Source organism: Enhydra lutris, unplaced genomic scaffold (assembly GCF_002288905.1).
Source record: "Enhydra lutris kenyoni isolate GAN:26980312 unplaced genomic scaffold, ASM228890v2 scaffoldscaffold66, whole genome shotgun sequence".
NCBI classification, from domain to species: Eukaryota; Metazoa; Chordata; class Mammalia; order Carnivora; family Mustelidae; genus Enhydra; species Enhydra lutris.
This window is the reverse complement of record NW_019154150.1, coordinates 10,165,379-10,179,643: the sequence shown is the minus strand read 5'-3', so window position 1 is coordinate 10,179,643 and position 14,265 is coordinate 10,165,379. Positions and strand designations below refer to the sequence as shown.

General features: G+C 38.5%; 1 protein-coding gene across 3 annotated transcripts in view; it reads left to right on the top strand.

Moving 5' to 3' along the window:
• Window positions 1-14,265, top strand: part of LOC111159092 (LRR binding FLII interacting protein 2) — a 105,417-nt gene that overhangs the window by 78,611 nt on the left and 12,541 nt on the right. For 2 of the 3 annotated variants that reach the window (XM_022521492.1, XM_022521491.1), the window contains one exon: window positions 7,302-7,394. In XM_022521492.1, coding sequence (XP_022377200.1) covers window positions 7,302-7,394 — 93 coding nt within the window. Of the gene's footprint in view, window positions 1-7,301; window positions 7,395-9,827; window positions 9,921-14,265 lie in introns of all 3 variants that reach the window. The other variant, XM_022521490.1, reaches the window with a different exon arrangement.

Here is a 14,265-nt window from a genome sequence, read left to right as displayed (position 1 = left end):
TTAAAAAGTGTTTGGAAGTGTTTGTCAAGGGCTTCGGGGAAGAAAGGATGAATAGACAGAATATAGAGGGTTTTTAGGGCAGTGATAGTATTCTGAATGATACTATATGAGTGGATACATTGTTTTTGTCAAAACCCATAGAATATATAATCCCAAGAGTGAGCCTTAATGTAAACTGTGGACTTTAGGTAATAATGGTATATCAGTGTGTGCTCAGCACTTATAAGAAGTCAGCCAAGACTTGGCTGCTCAACTGGCAGAGCCACCCAGGTGCCCCTAATAGATACTGCCTCATGCAGTAGAATATTCACTTTCAGAGACCTACAGAGAGGTCGGGCACTCAGGTATGTTTTATTATAGCTCAGAAGGAAAGGGTAGAGAAGGACCATTCAATTATAACAACAATGGTATTAATACAATTTTTCAAAATGTCTTCAGTGCTTCCTGCTGGGATTATAATACCACATTTTAAATATTGTCTCTATACTTACTCTGGGGACGAATGAATGCCTGATTAAGGATGTCTCAAGTATAGTATTTTCTTTCTTTCTTTTTTTTTTTTTTTAAAGATTTTATTTATTTAGTTGACAGAGAGAGACATAGCGAGAAAGAGAACACAAACGGGGAGTTGGAGAGGGAGAAGCAGGCTTCATGCTGAGCAGGGAGCCCGATACAGGGCTTGATCCCAGGACTCTGGGATCATGACCTGAACCAAAGGCAGACGCTTAACAACAGCCACCCAGGTGCCCCAAGTATAGTATTTTCTTAATAGCTATTAATTTTAGTAGTGGATTCTTTTTCTTTTCCTTTTTTTAAAGCTTATCTGAGATTTCAAAGACATGTTTTATTAGAATATTTATTTATTTATTTTGAAGATTTTATTTATTTCACAGAGATCACAAGTAGGTAGAGAGGCAGGCAGAGAGAGAGGGGGAAGCAGGCTCCCTGCTAAGTGGAGAGCCCGATGCGGGGCTTGATCCCAGGACCCCCTAGATCATGACCTGAGCCGAAGGTAGTGGGCTTAACCCACTGAGCCACCCAGGCGCCCCTAGAGTTTTTAAAAATACAGAAAATGGCAGACTATTCTGAACCCTCCTAAAGCCATCATCTACCCTCAGCCATCAACCCATGGCCAGTTTTGTCCATTTACTTCCCCTACTCCTGTTCTTTGAGGTAAGACCTCAGTAACTCAAAAGAAAAAAAAAAAAGATTTTTATTTATTTATTTATTTGAGAGAGTGAGAGAGAGTGAGCACGAGCCAGGAAGGAGCAGAGGGAGAGGGAGAAGCAGACCCCTGTTGAGCAGGGAGCCCCGTGTAGGGCTCGATCCTGGGACGCCAGGATCATGACCTGAGCCAAAGGCAGATGCTTAACCGACTGAGCCACCCAGGCACCCCTCAGTACCTCATATTTAAAAAGAGTTTAGGTAAGACTCTCTAAACGATAGAAGGAATCTAAAAAATTAAGAATAATTCCTTCGTACTACATATCCAACCATTGTTAAAATTTCAGTTGTCTCAAATGTCCTAAGTGGTTTTCTTTTTTACACTTAAAAGCAAAAACAACAACAATAACAAAAAACCAAACCAAACCAAACCAAAACAAAAAACCCAGAAAAAACCCCCTGAGGATCCAGATTAGTTTCATAAGTTGAAATTAGTTGTCATGTCTTTTAAATTTCTTTGTGTTTATAGCTTTCCCTTCATCTCTCTCTTTTTTTTTTTCCTCCCTTGCAATTTGTGTGTCAAAGACAGTTTCCGACAGCCTTAGAGATTTTGCTGTTTCATCCCTGTGGTGTCTTTATTGTGTTCCCTTTTCCTCTGTCTTTTCTGTAAACAGGTAATGAGGTTTAGAGGCTTAACCAAACAAAAGTGCAGCATTTTTGGCAAGTCTACTTCTTGGGTTATGGGTTATCATCTGGCAGGAGGCCTTGATGTGTGGCTCTTTCTTTTTACAGTGCTGTTGCTAGATGCTTCGATCTGTTAGTTGATCAGGGGTTGGAAAATGGGATATACTAATTTTATCATTACTGTTTTATATTTCTTGTATTACTTTAAAATGGATTGGAGATAAAATTTATATACCATCTACTTCATCCATTTAAAAGTACAATTCAGGGGCTTTTATATATTCACATTATGTGCAGCCATCCCAGTTAGTTCTAGAGTACTGTGGTCGTGTCAGAAAGAGGCCCTGTATCCTTTAGCTGTCATTGCTCTGTCTCCTGCCCCCTCAGCCCTCAGTAACTCGTCTGCTTTCTGTCTCTGTAGTAATTTCCCCATTCTAAACTTACAGTCGGTGGAGTCACCGAATATGAGGTTGGCTTTTTAGACTGGCTTCTTTTATTTAGCTTAACTATTTTGGATGTTCATCTGTATTGTAGTGTGGGTCACTACCTCATTACTTTTTATGGCCCAATACTCTCCCATTTGGTGGGTATACCACATTTTGTTTTTCATTTGTGTGCTGATGCACATGCTGTGATGAATAATGCTTCTGTAAACATTGGTGTATAAATCTTTGTGTGGACGTATGTTGTCCTTTCTGTTAAGTGTGTACCTGGGAAGGGAGTTAGTTGCTGGATCATATGGCAGCTCTATATTGAACCATTTGAGGAATGCCAGGCCATTTTCCACAGTGGCTGCACCATTTCACGTTCCCACCAGCAGTGTATGTGAGTTCTGATTTCACCACACCCTCACCAACACTTACTATTGTCTGACTTTTTTTCTTTTTACAACCTTCCTAGCAGCTGTGGTTTTGATTTGCATTTTCCTGAATACTAATAATTATGGGTATATTTTCATATGCTTCATATATCTCCCTTGGAGAAATAGCTATTCAGATCTTTTGCCCATTTTATTTTTTATTACTATTTTTTAAAGATTTTATTTTATTTTATTATTTTTTTGAGAGAAAGAGAGTGAGAGAGAGAGCACTAGCAGGGGGTGGAACAGAGGGAAAGGGAGAAGCAGACTCCCTACTGAGCAGGGAGCCTGATATGGGACTCCATCCCAGGACCCTGAGATCATGCTCTGAGCTGAAGGCAGACACTTAACTGACTGAACCATCCAGGTGGCTCTCTTTTTTGCCTATTTTAAAATTAGATTTTTAAAATTATTATTGGTTGCAAGAATTTATATATTCTAGATACAAGTCCCTTATCAGATACAACTTGAAAATTTTTTTAAAAAATATCATTATGAAGTCAAGAATACCAGCATTTGATGATTTGAATTCATGTTAGCTTTTATTTTTTTTAATTTTTATTTTATTTTATATTTTTAAAGATTTTATTTATTTATTTGACAGAGAGAAATATAGTGAGAGGGAACACAAGCAGGGAGAGTGGGAGAGGGAGAAGCAGGCTACCTGCTGAGCAAGGAGCCCCATGTGGAGCTCTGTCCCAAGACCCTGAGATCGTGACCTGAGCTGAAGGCAAACGCTTAATGACTGAGCCACCCAGGTGCCCCTAGCTTTTATTCTTTTGATTTTCAGATTGTTCAACCTTTAAGTAATATGAACGTGTTCAGGTTGATTTCCAAGTAATTTTTTTTTTAATATTTTATTTATTTATTTGACAGAGATCACAAGTAGGCAGAGAGGCAGACAGAGAGAGAGAGAGAAAGAGAGAGAGAGAAAAGCAGGCTCTTGGCTGAGCAGAGAGCCCGATGTGGGACTCGATCCCAGGACCCTGAGATCATGACCTGAGCCGAAGGCAGCGGCTTAACCCACTGAGCCACCCAGGCGCCCCCCAAGTAATTTTGACATGATTTTTTGTTTGTTTGTTTGTTTGTTTGTTTGTTTTTGGATAAATTCTGTCTAGCACAAGAAAGTGTTCCAGGCTCATCTGGTACATTTCCTGCTCCAAACCTGGAGCTGTTTGTCCAAGGAGCCTTGGTTCTTGTAGTGGGGCGGTATGGGTGCTGGAGAGCTCTTGCCACCGAGATCATCACTGTTTATAAAGGCCTTCTTAGTGGGTGTATCAGGGAAATATTTATGTGGGGTACTTTTTTGTTTTTAAAGTCAAAATATGAGTTTATTCTGGTAGTTCTAGTTCAAGTTCAGGACTCTGGCATTTTTCCTTATGCTGTTCTACATATGTATATCTCCGTTTTCCCACTGCTAGTTCTCAAAGTCACTGGGGATGATAGTAATTATGTTATATTCTGTTCTCTTTGCTCTATCCCACAGTGCTCAGAATAGCAATACCAATGTCTCCACAAGTGATATAATTACTGAAAATAGTTAAAAGTTTTTTGTTTTGTTCTGGTTGGTTGTTATTTTGCTGCTATACTATGTATAGTCCAACCATTGTTTTTAAAAGTTACTCAAAATAGTTTCTGTGTGCTTATGCTGCTAACTGGATATATAATTAGACTCAGTGCATTTTATTTTTGATACTTAGGAATTGCTTTAAATTTTTTTTTGTTTATTTATTTTAAAAAAGATCTTATTTATTTATTTGACAGAAAAAGTGAGAGATAAAAGTCGGTAGAGCAGCAGAGGGAGAGGGAGAAGCAGGCTCCCCACTAAGCAGGGGGCCCAATGCACGGCTTAAACCCAGGACTCTGGGATCATGACCTGAGCTGAAGGCAGTTGCTTTAACCAACTGAGCCACCCAGGCGCCCCATTTTAAAAATGTTTATCTTTAGATTATTTTTGCTTTTAATTATGATAAAAAGTATAACAGAATTTACCATCTTACCCGTTTTAAGGTGTTACAGCTCAGACAGTTCAGTGGTATCAAGTATATTCACATTGTTGTGCAATGGGAACTTTCTCATCTTGCAGAACTCTGTACTCATTAAATAACAATTCCTGCCCTCCCACCCAACTCTTGGCAAACACCATTCTACTTTCTCTCTCTCTGAGTTTGGCTACTCTAGGGATCTCATAGAAGTGAAATCATATAGTTTTTTACTTTTTGTGGCTGTCTTATTACACTTCATATAATGCTTTCAAGGTTTATCCATATTGTGTTGTGGTGTGCGTCAGAATTTCCTTCCTGAATATTATTCCGGTGTATGTATATATCACATTTTGTATATCTGATCATCTGTCTGTGGACACTTGGTTGCTTCCATCACGAATTGCTTTTTGAATTTAATTGTGTTTTATAATTACATAAGATACTTACATATATCTGAAGTCAAATGAACAAAGAAAATATATCAAAGAAGTCAGTCTTCCATCTCTGTTCATCCCTGTTTCTTGAAGGGATTTTTTAATTAAATGCTTTAGCCTTCCATTTTTTAACTTAAGATAGATATATTTTGCTATTTGAAAAAATATATATACAAATACATCTTTTTATCCCCCCTTTCTTAGAAGATAGTAGCACACAATAAATACTAGTCCACACCTTGCTCTTTATCGCCTTGTGACTGTGGTCTTCTTTGTTCTTTGGCATTACTACATTGGGATCTGGTGGTGTGCATGTGCTGTAGTTTGTTCCACCAGCTCCTGATTAATAGGCATTAGAATTGTTTACAGTCTTTTGCTGTTAAAAATAGTCCTGCAAAAATGATGTATTTCATAAGTCTTTTTGCATTTTTGCCGGGAGAGCTAGGGGAGTCATCAAAGTGGGTTCATTGGTCAAAAGGCATGGTCACTCTGCTGGATACTGTGATTCCCCTTTGTAGTAGTTATACCATTTTGGATTCCTACTAAAATGTACAAGAGGGCCTATTTCCTTCCCGATAATATTTTCCTGAATACGTTGTCAAGTTTTTGGACTTCAACTAGTGTTTAAGTGAGACATACAGTTTTAATTTATTGTTCTTTTAATATGATCATCTTTTTTTTTTTTTAAGATTTTATTTATTTATCTGACAGATCACAGGTAGGCAGAGAGGCAGGGACAGAGAGAGAGGAGGAAGCAGGCTCCCTGCTGAGCAGAGAGCTGATGCAGGGCTCAATCCCAGGACCTTGAGATCATGACCCAAGCCGAAGGCAGAGGCTTAACCCCCTGAGCCCACCCAGGTGCCCCTATGATCATCTTTTTATATTTAGAGTGATTTCTGTTTCTTTTTCTGTGAACTGTCCATTTCTTTAGACTATTTTTCTATATAGTATTATTTTTTTCTTTTTGATTTTAGAGGCTCTATATAGAGAGACAATAACAAGTTGCAATTTATTTTCTCGTAGCTTATCATTTGTGTTTTTATTTTGTTTAGAGTGCCTTTTGCCATTCAAAAGTTTCTATATAGTCTAACTTATTACCCCTTTCCCTTCCTTGCTGGTAGATTTTTAGGTCATTTTTTAGTAACATTTTTTTCCTACTCTTTGTTATCATTTTTTTCTCTAGTAACTGTACCCTTCTTTCCTTTTCTTTTTTTCTCCCTTCTTTCCATATACTGCCAATCCATTTGAAATTTGTCCTGGTGTATACTGTGAGGTGTGCTTCCAATTTCCTTTTTCCATTTGGATATCCAGTTATTCCAGCCTCACTAGCATAAAACTCTTATTTTTTCTGATTGATTGGAGATGATCATTTTGCTTTGTTTTTGCTTAAAATATTTGCATGTGTAACTGGGTGTATTTCTGGATTTTCTCTTCTGCTCCTTTCATCTGTATTCATAAGCCCTTACAAACATTGTTTTAATTATATAGGCCTTATGTCTAGTAAGGCTAGCTTTCTTCTTTACTGGTATTTTTTTTTTTTTGGCTGTTTTTTCTTGTGTTTTTCTTCCAAATAAACTTTATAATCATTTTTTCAAGTTCTGATGAGAAAAAAAGCCTAGTGGTATTTTTATTTGGACAGCATTAAATGTATAGATTAATCTGGGGGAGAACTGACATTTTTATGATATTAAGTCTTCTTATCCAAGATAATATGCCTTTCTATTCAGTCCTACTTGTCTGTCCCTCAGGAATATTTTATGTGATTTTCCTCATATTGATTTTGGGTATTTCTTATAAGTTTACACATGTATTTTTTAAATTTTTATTTTTTGATATTGTGTTTATTATATTTTCTCTCTATATTTTATTTATATTTATGAAGATTATTGGATTTTATTTATTAATTTTATAACGTTACTTTATTAAGTCTTCTCATTGTTCTCAGTAATTTTGCCATTAATTAGTCTGGCTTTTCTAGATATATACTCCTAGGAGATGAAAAATGTTAATTTTCTGAACCTTTCCATAGAAACAGAATTTTTCTAAGTTACTATGCATGGGAAGTCCAAGTGTATTTCTGGAAGTCAGTCTTAGCCTCGGTATTAGTGTATTGTAGACATGCCAGTTTGTTGTGTGCTTTTAGCTGTATAAGCTGTATCATTTGTTTATTAACAGGAGTTAGAAAGGCAGAAACATATGTGTAGTGTGCTGCAGCATAAGATGGATGAACTTAAAGAAGGCCTTCGACAGAGAGATGAGCTCATTGAGGTATGTGCGTGAACTGTGGAAATACTTAATTTTGAACAAAATGCATTGAATGGGATTGTGGGGTGTGTGTTGGGAGGGAAGGGAGTTACAATGCCACAGAGTTTCCTTGTCTCTTCATCTTAGCTGTACCATAAAATTTCATACACATGAAACATAAAGTCAGGCTTAAAAAATTAATGCTACCAACTTTATAAACATTTCCCCTTGTAATAGCAAAAGCTTTCGTAATTATCTTTTATTCCTAAGCACATTCTTTGCTAAAGATATCTTAGGAAATGGGCAAAAGGAAAAAATTATGAGTACCATTAGTTTTTGGAATATAGTGAATGCTGTCTGCTGGGGCAGGATTCTTAGGGAATAAGACGTTTGATCTTCTCTGAGGTAGATCTGTTTCTGAGGCGGCTAAAGGAAAAGCACTAGTCAAGACAGACAGCTTCTATATGAAAAACTGGAGGTGGGCAGGTTGTGCTGGTGGAGGAACCCCTGAGTGCCTCAGTGTTGGCAGCATCCTGAGGAATGTGAAGCAGTGGGGTTCACCAAGAAATCTTTGAAAGCATTTATTGTACTTTTGTTCCTGTTACCTTGTGAGTAACAAGGTAACTCACTTTAAATGTGGCTTTTCCTTTTGAGGTTTTTCCTCGTGTTTTTTAAGTATTCTGGGAAGGGATTCTGTCCACTGGCGTGGTGTGATTATCAAAGGTTTCTTTTTTTTAGAGATTTTATTTATTTATTTGACAGACAAAGATCACAAGTAAACGGAGAGGCAGGCAGTGAGAGAGGAGGAAGCAGGCTGGGATCATGACCTGAGCCAAAGGCAGAGGCTTTAACCCACTGAGCCACCCAGGTGCCCCTCAAAGGTTTCTTATGTTACCTTAATGTTGATGACAGGGGAGTGCTTTTAGGAAGGCCAGCTCTTAGGGATCTCTGGGATCCCTGGGAGTTGTCTCCCGCACCACACTCATCCACATTCCTGTTGCTCAGGACCCTCCCTGCCCCCACTCATCCCCACTTGGTTCCCCTCCCTCCTCCTCTCTTTCCCCATGGACCTGCCCCACTTATATCTCTCACCCTGTAAATAACTTTAAAAAAACCACTTAATAGAGGAAGAGAAACGACTACTTTTCTATTTGTGGATTTATGTTAACTTTTCTTCATTCTTGAGAATAATTGAATTGAATGTAGTCTGGCAGATTGAGTTTGTGAATGCTAAATGAGGACACAGATAACCCTTTGAAAATCTCAGATTACATGTGAAGTTAGTTGTCCTCGTTTTTCCATTTTTGGCATGAAGCATATTATCTAAGTTTTATGTCCTCCTGGTATTTAAAAATAATGTGAATTCCTCTCCTTTTTTGTCCTTTTGTCTTTTTTGTGTCTATATTCCAACCGCTTGTGATTTCTTTTTCTAATTAAGATATATACTTTTCCCCACTTTTGATTTCAGAAGAATAATAAAGCTGCTTTGCCAGCTGCTTCTCAAATTCAGTACCTTAAGTTAGAATTGGTTAAGTGTTTTAGCTTTTAATTTGATGATAGTGCTTAAGAGAGATTGTAATGCTTGATTCCCATAACTTGTCACTGTGATTTCTTTAAAGAAGGCCGAGGGTGCTGTATATACGAACTTTAAAGACGTTAGTTTTAGGAGTTTTTATGTTTAGAAGTAACATGTCTTAGATGTTAACACCCCTGTGTATGTATAACTGAAAAACAATGAATATGAGAAAATAATGCTTTTTGGTCTTTCATGGTAAAGTAGATAAGAAATGTGTATGTAGGAAAGGTAGGAGATGGTAATTTACCAATAATTCTTAAAAGAAAATCTGTTAATATTCAAGTGTATAAATTGAATCTTGTTGCCTAAGGAGAATAGTTGCCTAAGAATGGCTACATGCTGAATTCTAGTTTTTCTAAAAAACTGAACTAAACTAAAAATACGACTGTTCCTTCAAATTCATATCATTCTTGCTGTGGTAGGTTCTACTAACAAATTTGAAATGATTAAGTTGAGATGTTTTGTATTTTTTAGTTCTACTTAAGAAAATAAAGTTTAAAACTATAGCTTGCTCTCTCATAAGCAAAATTTCCCTCTCTAGAAATGTAAGTTGCTCCATGTTTGGAAAAAAGGCAGTTATCAGAGGAAGAGCACATATGTGGAGTTGCTTGTACACAGAAGCCCTAACCGGCTTGCTGCCGCAGGGCTGTGCTCCCAGTAGTTCTTCCCACTTCCCTTGTGGCAAGCCAGCAGAAATCCTGTCGCCAAGACACTGGATGTCATCTTCTCCTTTGCAAGCAGCTCTTTTCCTGTTCAGCACAGCTTTCTTTCTCCCTTTATTAAGTTTATCAGCTTTACTTTTTGTTCTGTTTTCCTCCCTCTGACCCCCTCCGTTTTTTCTTTCTGTTCTTTTATTACTTCTCTCCCCACTTCCTCTGCAGGAGAATCAACGAATGCAGCAGAAAATAGACACCGTGACAAAAGAGGTGTTTGACCTCCAGGAGACACTCCTTTGGAAAGATAAAAATATTAGGGTATGAAATGAAATTGGGCTTTGGTCTGAAGCTCATTGATGAGAAATAGACCAATATAATTTAACTTAGAGATTCCTAAAAATCTGTCCTTTTGGTTATTTTTGAGCATTTATACACTGAAATGGGAATAAGCAGAAGACAGAAAAAAACTTCCAGGGAAAAACGTGATAGTATATCTGGAAAGAACTCTTCTTGCTAGCAGGACTCTGGGCTTGTGAAACCTACAAAGTAGGAACTTTCTAGGGAAGTTTATTGCCCCAGGATTCTCATCCAAAAGCAGCCGCAGGCATTTAATTCAAACTCTGTGGGTAACCAGATAGCCTTACATTGCAAGAATTTTGGATGAGAAACAAGAGAACAGTGAGTGGGGGGTGGAGGAAAAGTAATTAGCATCCCATAAATCCTTGGTGAATAAAATAGGAAGAGATTAACATCAATTTAGTTACGGAAGTGGATAGGAATGTAAGATTTGCCACAGTTGCCAAACCATGACGTCATCTCTAATTATAACCCATGACTCCCCAAAGCAGGGAGGGGGGTTGCCCAGAGAAGGAAAGTCTTCAGTGTTTTTTTGCTAATAAGCCCTTTAGATAGATTCCAAGTGTATGGAGGCTGGAAAAATTCCCACCAGTTCATCCCGTGTTACCCTTGACATGTGTCCTACCTCATGCTGTGAGCTCTATTCTGCACTGGGGGTGCCACACAGCCATAGCTGCCAGACGCTTACCTTGTCAGGGAAGGGCTATGGTGGAGGAAGCAGAGAGAAGGAAGAAAGCCCTTGTCTTGAGAACACAGAAAGTTTTGTTCTGCTTGAGGTCAGGTGGCATAGGGAAAAGTTGGCAAAGATCCCCAAGAACACCTATGATAGACATGCCTGGATGAGCAGCCCTCTGGGTCATAATCTTCATTGTTGATGGGGGAGTTCTTGTATCCAGTTCTTTTCATACATCCAAGGACATAGCCTCCCCCACCCCTTTTTTTTAAATTAAAGATTTTCTTTATTTATTTGAGAGAGCAAGAGTGTGCGAGCTTGGGTGGGGGTAGGGAGAGGGAGAAACAGAGTCCCCGCTGAGTAGGGAGCCCTACTCACTGCAGCCCAGGAACCCCAGATGATGACCTGAGTGGAAGACAGATGTTTAACTGACTGAGCCACCCAGGTGCCCACCCCCCCATCCTCTTATTAATAAACACATGGGAAACAAAATTATTTCTTAAGAGTTTTTAATATTTAAGTACTGAGTTCCTAAAATTCTAAAAGCTAGAAGAGCCTTCTGGAATATAACTGTTAAGAGTTTTGAAATTCTGATTGTGAGCTACTAAACTTACTTACATTTTTACTTGGGGAATTTAAAATGAGATGTGAAAAAATGTGTGGCACAAAGTAGGTAATTTGTAAAGGTTAGTTATTCTGGTCACTAGAATGGTCTTCTTTTAGGACCTTCACATAATTTTCTATAGCACAGATCTGTAGGTCCATGATTTCTATTTTGTATAATTATCTTAGTATTTAAACCGATTATTTTGGATCAGCTATAGGAAAACTCCAAACCACTCAGTCCAATAAAATAGCTATTCAAAATAAAACAAAAATTTATTTTCTACCAAAAAGATGTGCTCATAGTTAAGACAGATTATTTGACTTTTAAATATTCATGACATTACTGAATGAGTAAGTGGCTATCTTCTTTCTGTATGGTATATAATAATGTGTTCTTTTGGCTTTTTTAAAAAACTAAACTTAAAGAATTTTTTTTTAATCTGTGGTGGGGCATGTGTCAGAACGGCCTTCCTTTTTAAGGCCGAATGATAGTTCATTGTATGTATGTACCACATTTTGTTTATCCATTCATTGGGTGATGGATGGACACTCAGTTTGCTTCCACCTTTTGGCTCTTGTGGATAATGCTGCTGTGCACGAGTTTGCAGATACCTCTTTGTGGCCCTGCTTTCTTTACTTTGGGTTGATAGCCAGGAGTAGAATTGCTGTGTAATATGGTAATGGTATGTTTAAGTTTTTTAAGGAGTAGTGAGACTGTCTTCCACAGCAACCGTACCATTTTCCATTCTCATCAGCACTGCACAAGGGTTCTATTACCAACACTTGTTTCCAGTTTTTCTGATAACCATCCTAATGTGGTCCTCCCACGACCTGCACAAGATACATTTTCAATATAGTCAGTGACTACCTCATGTATCACTTGTTTCTAGCTTCATTTTCAAGATTTAAAGTTAGTGACTTAATAAAGGAACATGGCTGTTATTCTCATGTTAGAGTTTGGTTTTCTTTGGTTTTCCTCCATCGATCCTTGTGGTCATGCTTGTGGCCCTAAGGCAGTTCCGAGTGCCAGTTGGCTATGTGTGGAATAAGCACATACACGGGACTGGTGTATCTAGATAGCCCTGTGTGAGGCTCCGTCCCATTCTAAGATGTTTCGGCCCCATACAATTATATGGAGAAATAACCTGTTGTCCCCAGAGTTCATCCTGTTTTACATATCTTTCAGGCTTCTTGACACTAGAATTTGAGGTTAGGTCAGGGGTAAAGAATTATTTATATCTCCACAGGCATGTAGTTTTTATCCTAAGCATGGGAAAAAAGTCTACTGTGAGAGCTATTACTGAATGCAAACACAGGGTAGCAGTTTTACGCTCAGGTGCTACAGAGGATTTCAGATCAGTGAGAATACATTTGCTCCAATTAGAAGGTATTTCAGTAGCCTTCAAACTTTGTGGTGAAATGGGAGAACTTAAAGGATGTATTTTATTTTCCCATCCATAATTATGGGAAAATAAAGTTAAGTCCCAAAGTAAAGATAAAATCCATTGCTGTAACACGTAGGAAAAGGAACCAATGGCATGTACTAGCATTTGCTAGAATTTCTAGTTTAAGATTGGTCTGTTCCTAAGAGCATCTAGCGGTGGTGGTTATGTAGAGCATGTTGTGGCAGTGATCACTGACCTGGTTGTATGCGGTGATGCATGGCGTAACTATGCACGCAGATACCAATAACCCACAAATATCTAAGCCCTGGAGATCGAGTGTCTGCCAACAGATGGGAAAGTATTGCTTGTGCTTTTTTGTCCTGAGGTTAACATTTGTTATTAATGCAATGGAGTGGTAATAGTAGCTTCAAGTGTTAGGATAAACGCCTAAATGATTAATATGAAGGCAGACTCAAGACATGCCATATGGTGTGAATGTAAATTGCTGAAAGGAAATTAGATATTGTTGCAGTTTGGGTAAGTATGGGATAGGGCTACTTAGAGGCTTCTTTTCCAGCAGCATCTGGGATGACAGTAAGGAAACATAATTGTGGCCTTCTTGGGACTGTGATAGAGAAAAAGTAGCAAAGGCTTTGAGACCAAAAAGAACTAGATTTACTTTATGGCTTTGGCACTTACTGCGACTTTGGGCAAAAAAAAAAAAAAAAAAAAATGTATATATATAAAACCTCTGAGCGTCAATTTTCTGATCTGTGCAATGGGGATAAGACAAGTGCAGGATATAGAAGGGAGAAATAATATGTATGTCAATATATTAGGGCAAAATTACATGTCTCTGTAGCGGTGCCTGTTGTACACTTGGAGCCGCACGGTTGGTGGCTGTCCAGTGTCTCTTGTCGTAAGATTAAAATGATTTAGAACACTGTCCACCTACTCAGCAGTCAGTAATGAAGCCATTGGCTCATTTCTAACCCCATAAACTGAGAGGAAAGGTACCTGCTGTAGTTTAACTTCTTGGCCTGTTGGGGCTATTGGCAGAAAATATTAAATACAGGAACACTGATGTAGTGAAAGGTTTTTTCAGAATAGTCCAGCTGTCAGGTATCTGCATGGGCTGCTTGCCTAGGGTATGTTTTGAATTCTGGGTTATTGCCTTACATAGAACAGATTCGTTCTGTCACTGATGACCCAGGTGTGTGTGCCTGCTTCTGCCCTGTTGGTCTCAGCTCTGACAGTTGTGATTCAGGCAGTGGTGGGGGTGATCCAAGTGGAAAGAAAGTGCTGGGCTTTTCCTCAGCCTTCCTGGGAGTCGCGCATGGCAGCAGTGCTTATGCTGTGTACGTATTGTCCCTTCTGTTTTCAGATGAGAAATCTGAGGCCTAGGTAAGTTAGTACGTGCTGGTACTCAAAAGCCTGACCCCCAAACCCATATTCTGCTGCACTCCATAGGTGGGCTGTATTTATTTTGTCAGTGTTTTCTTTTTCCCATTTAGAAAGGTGTATCAGAAACCAGATTTTTTTTTTTTTAAGATTTTATTTATTTATTTGACAGGCAAAGATCACAAGTAGGCAGAGAGGCAGGCACAGAGAGAGAGAGAGGAGGAAGCAGGCTCCCTGCTGA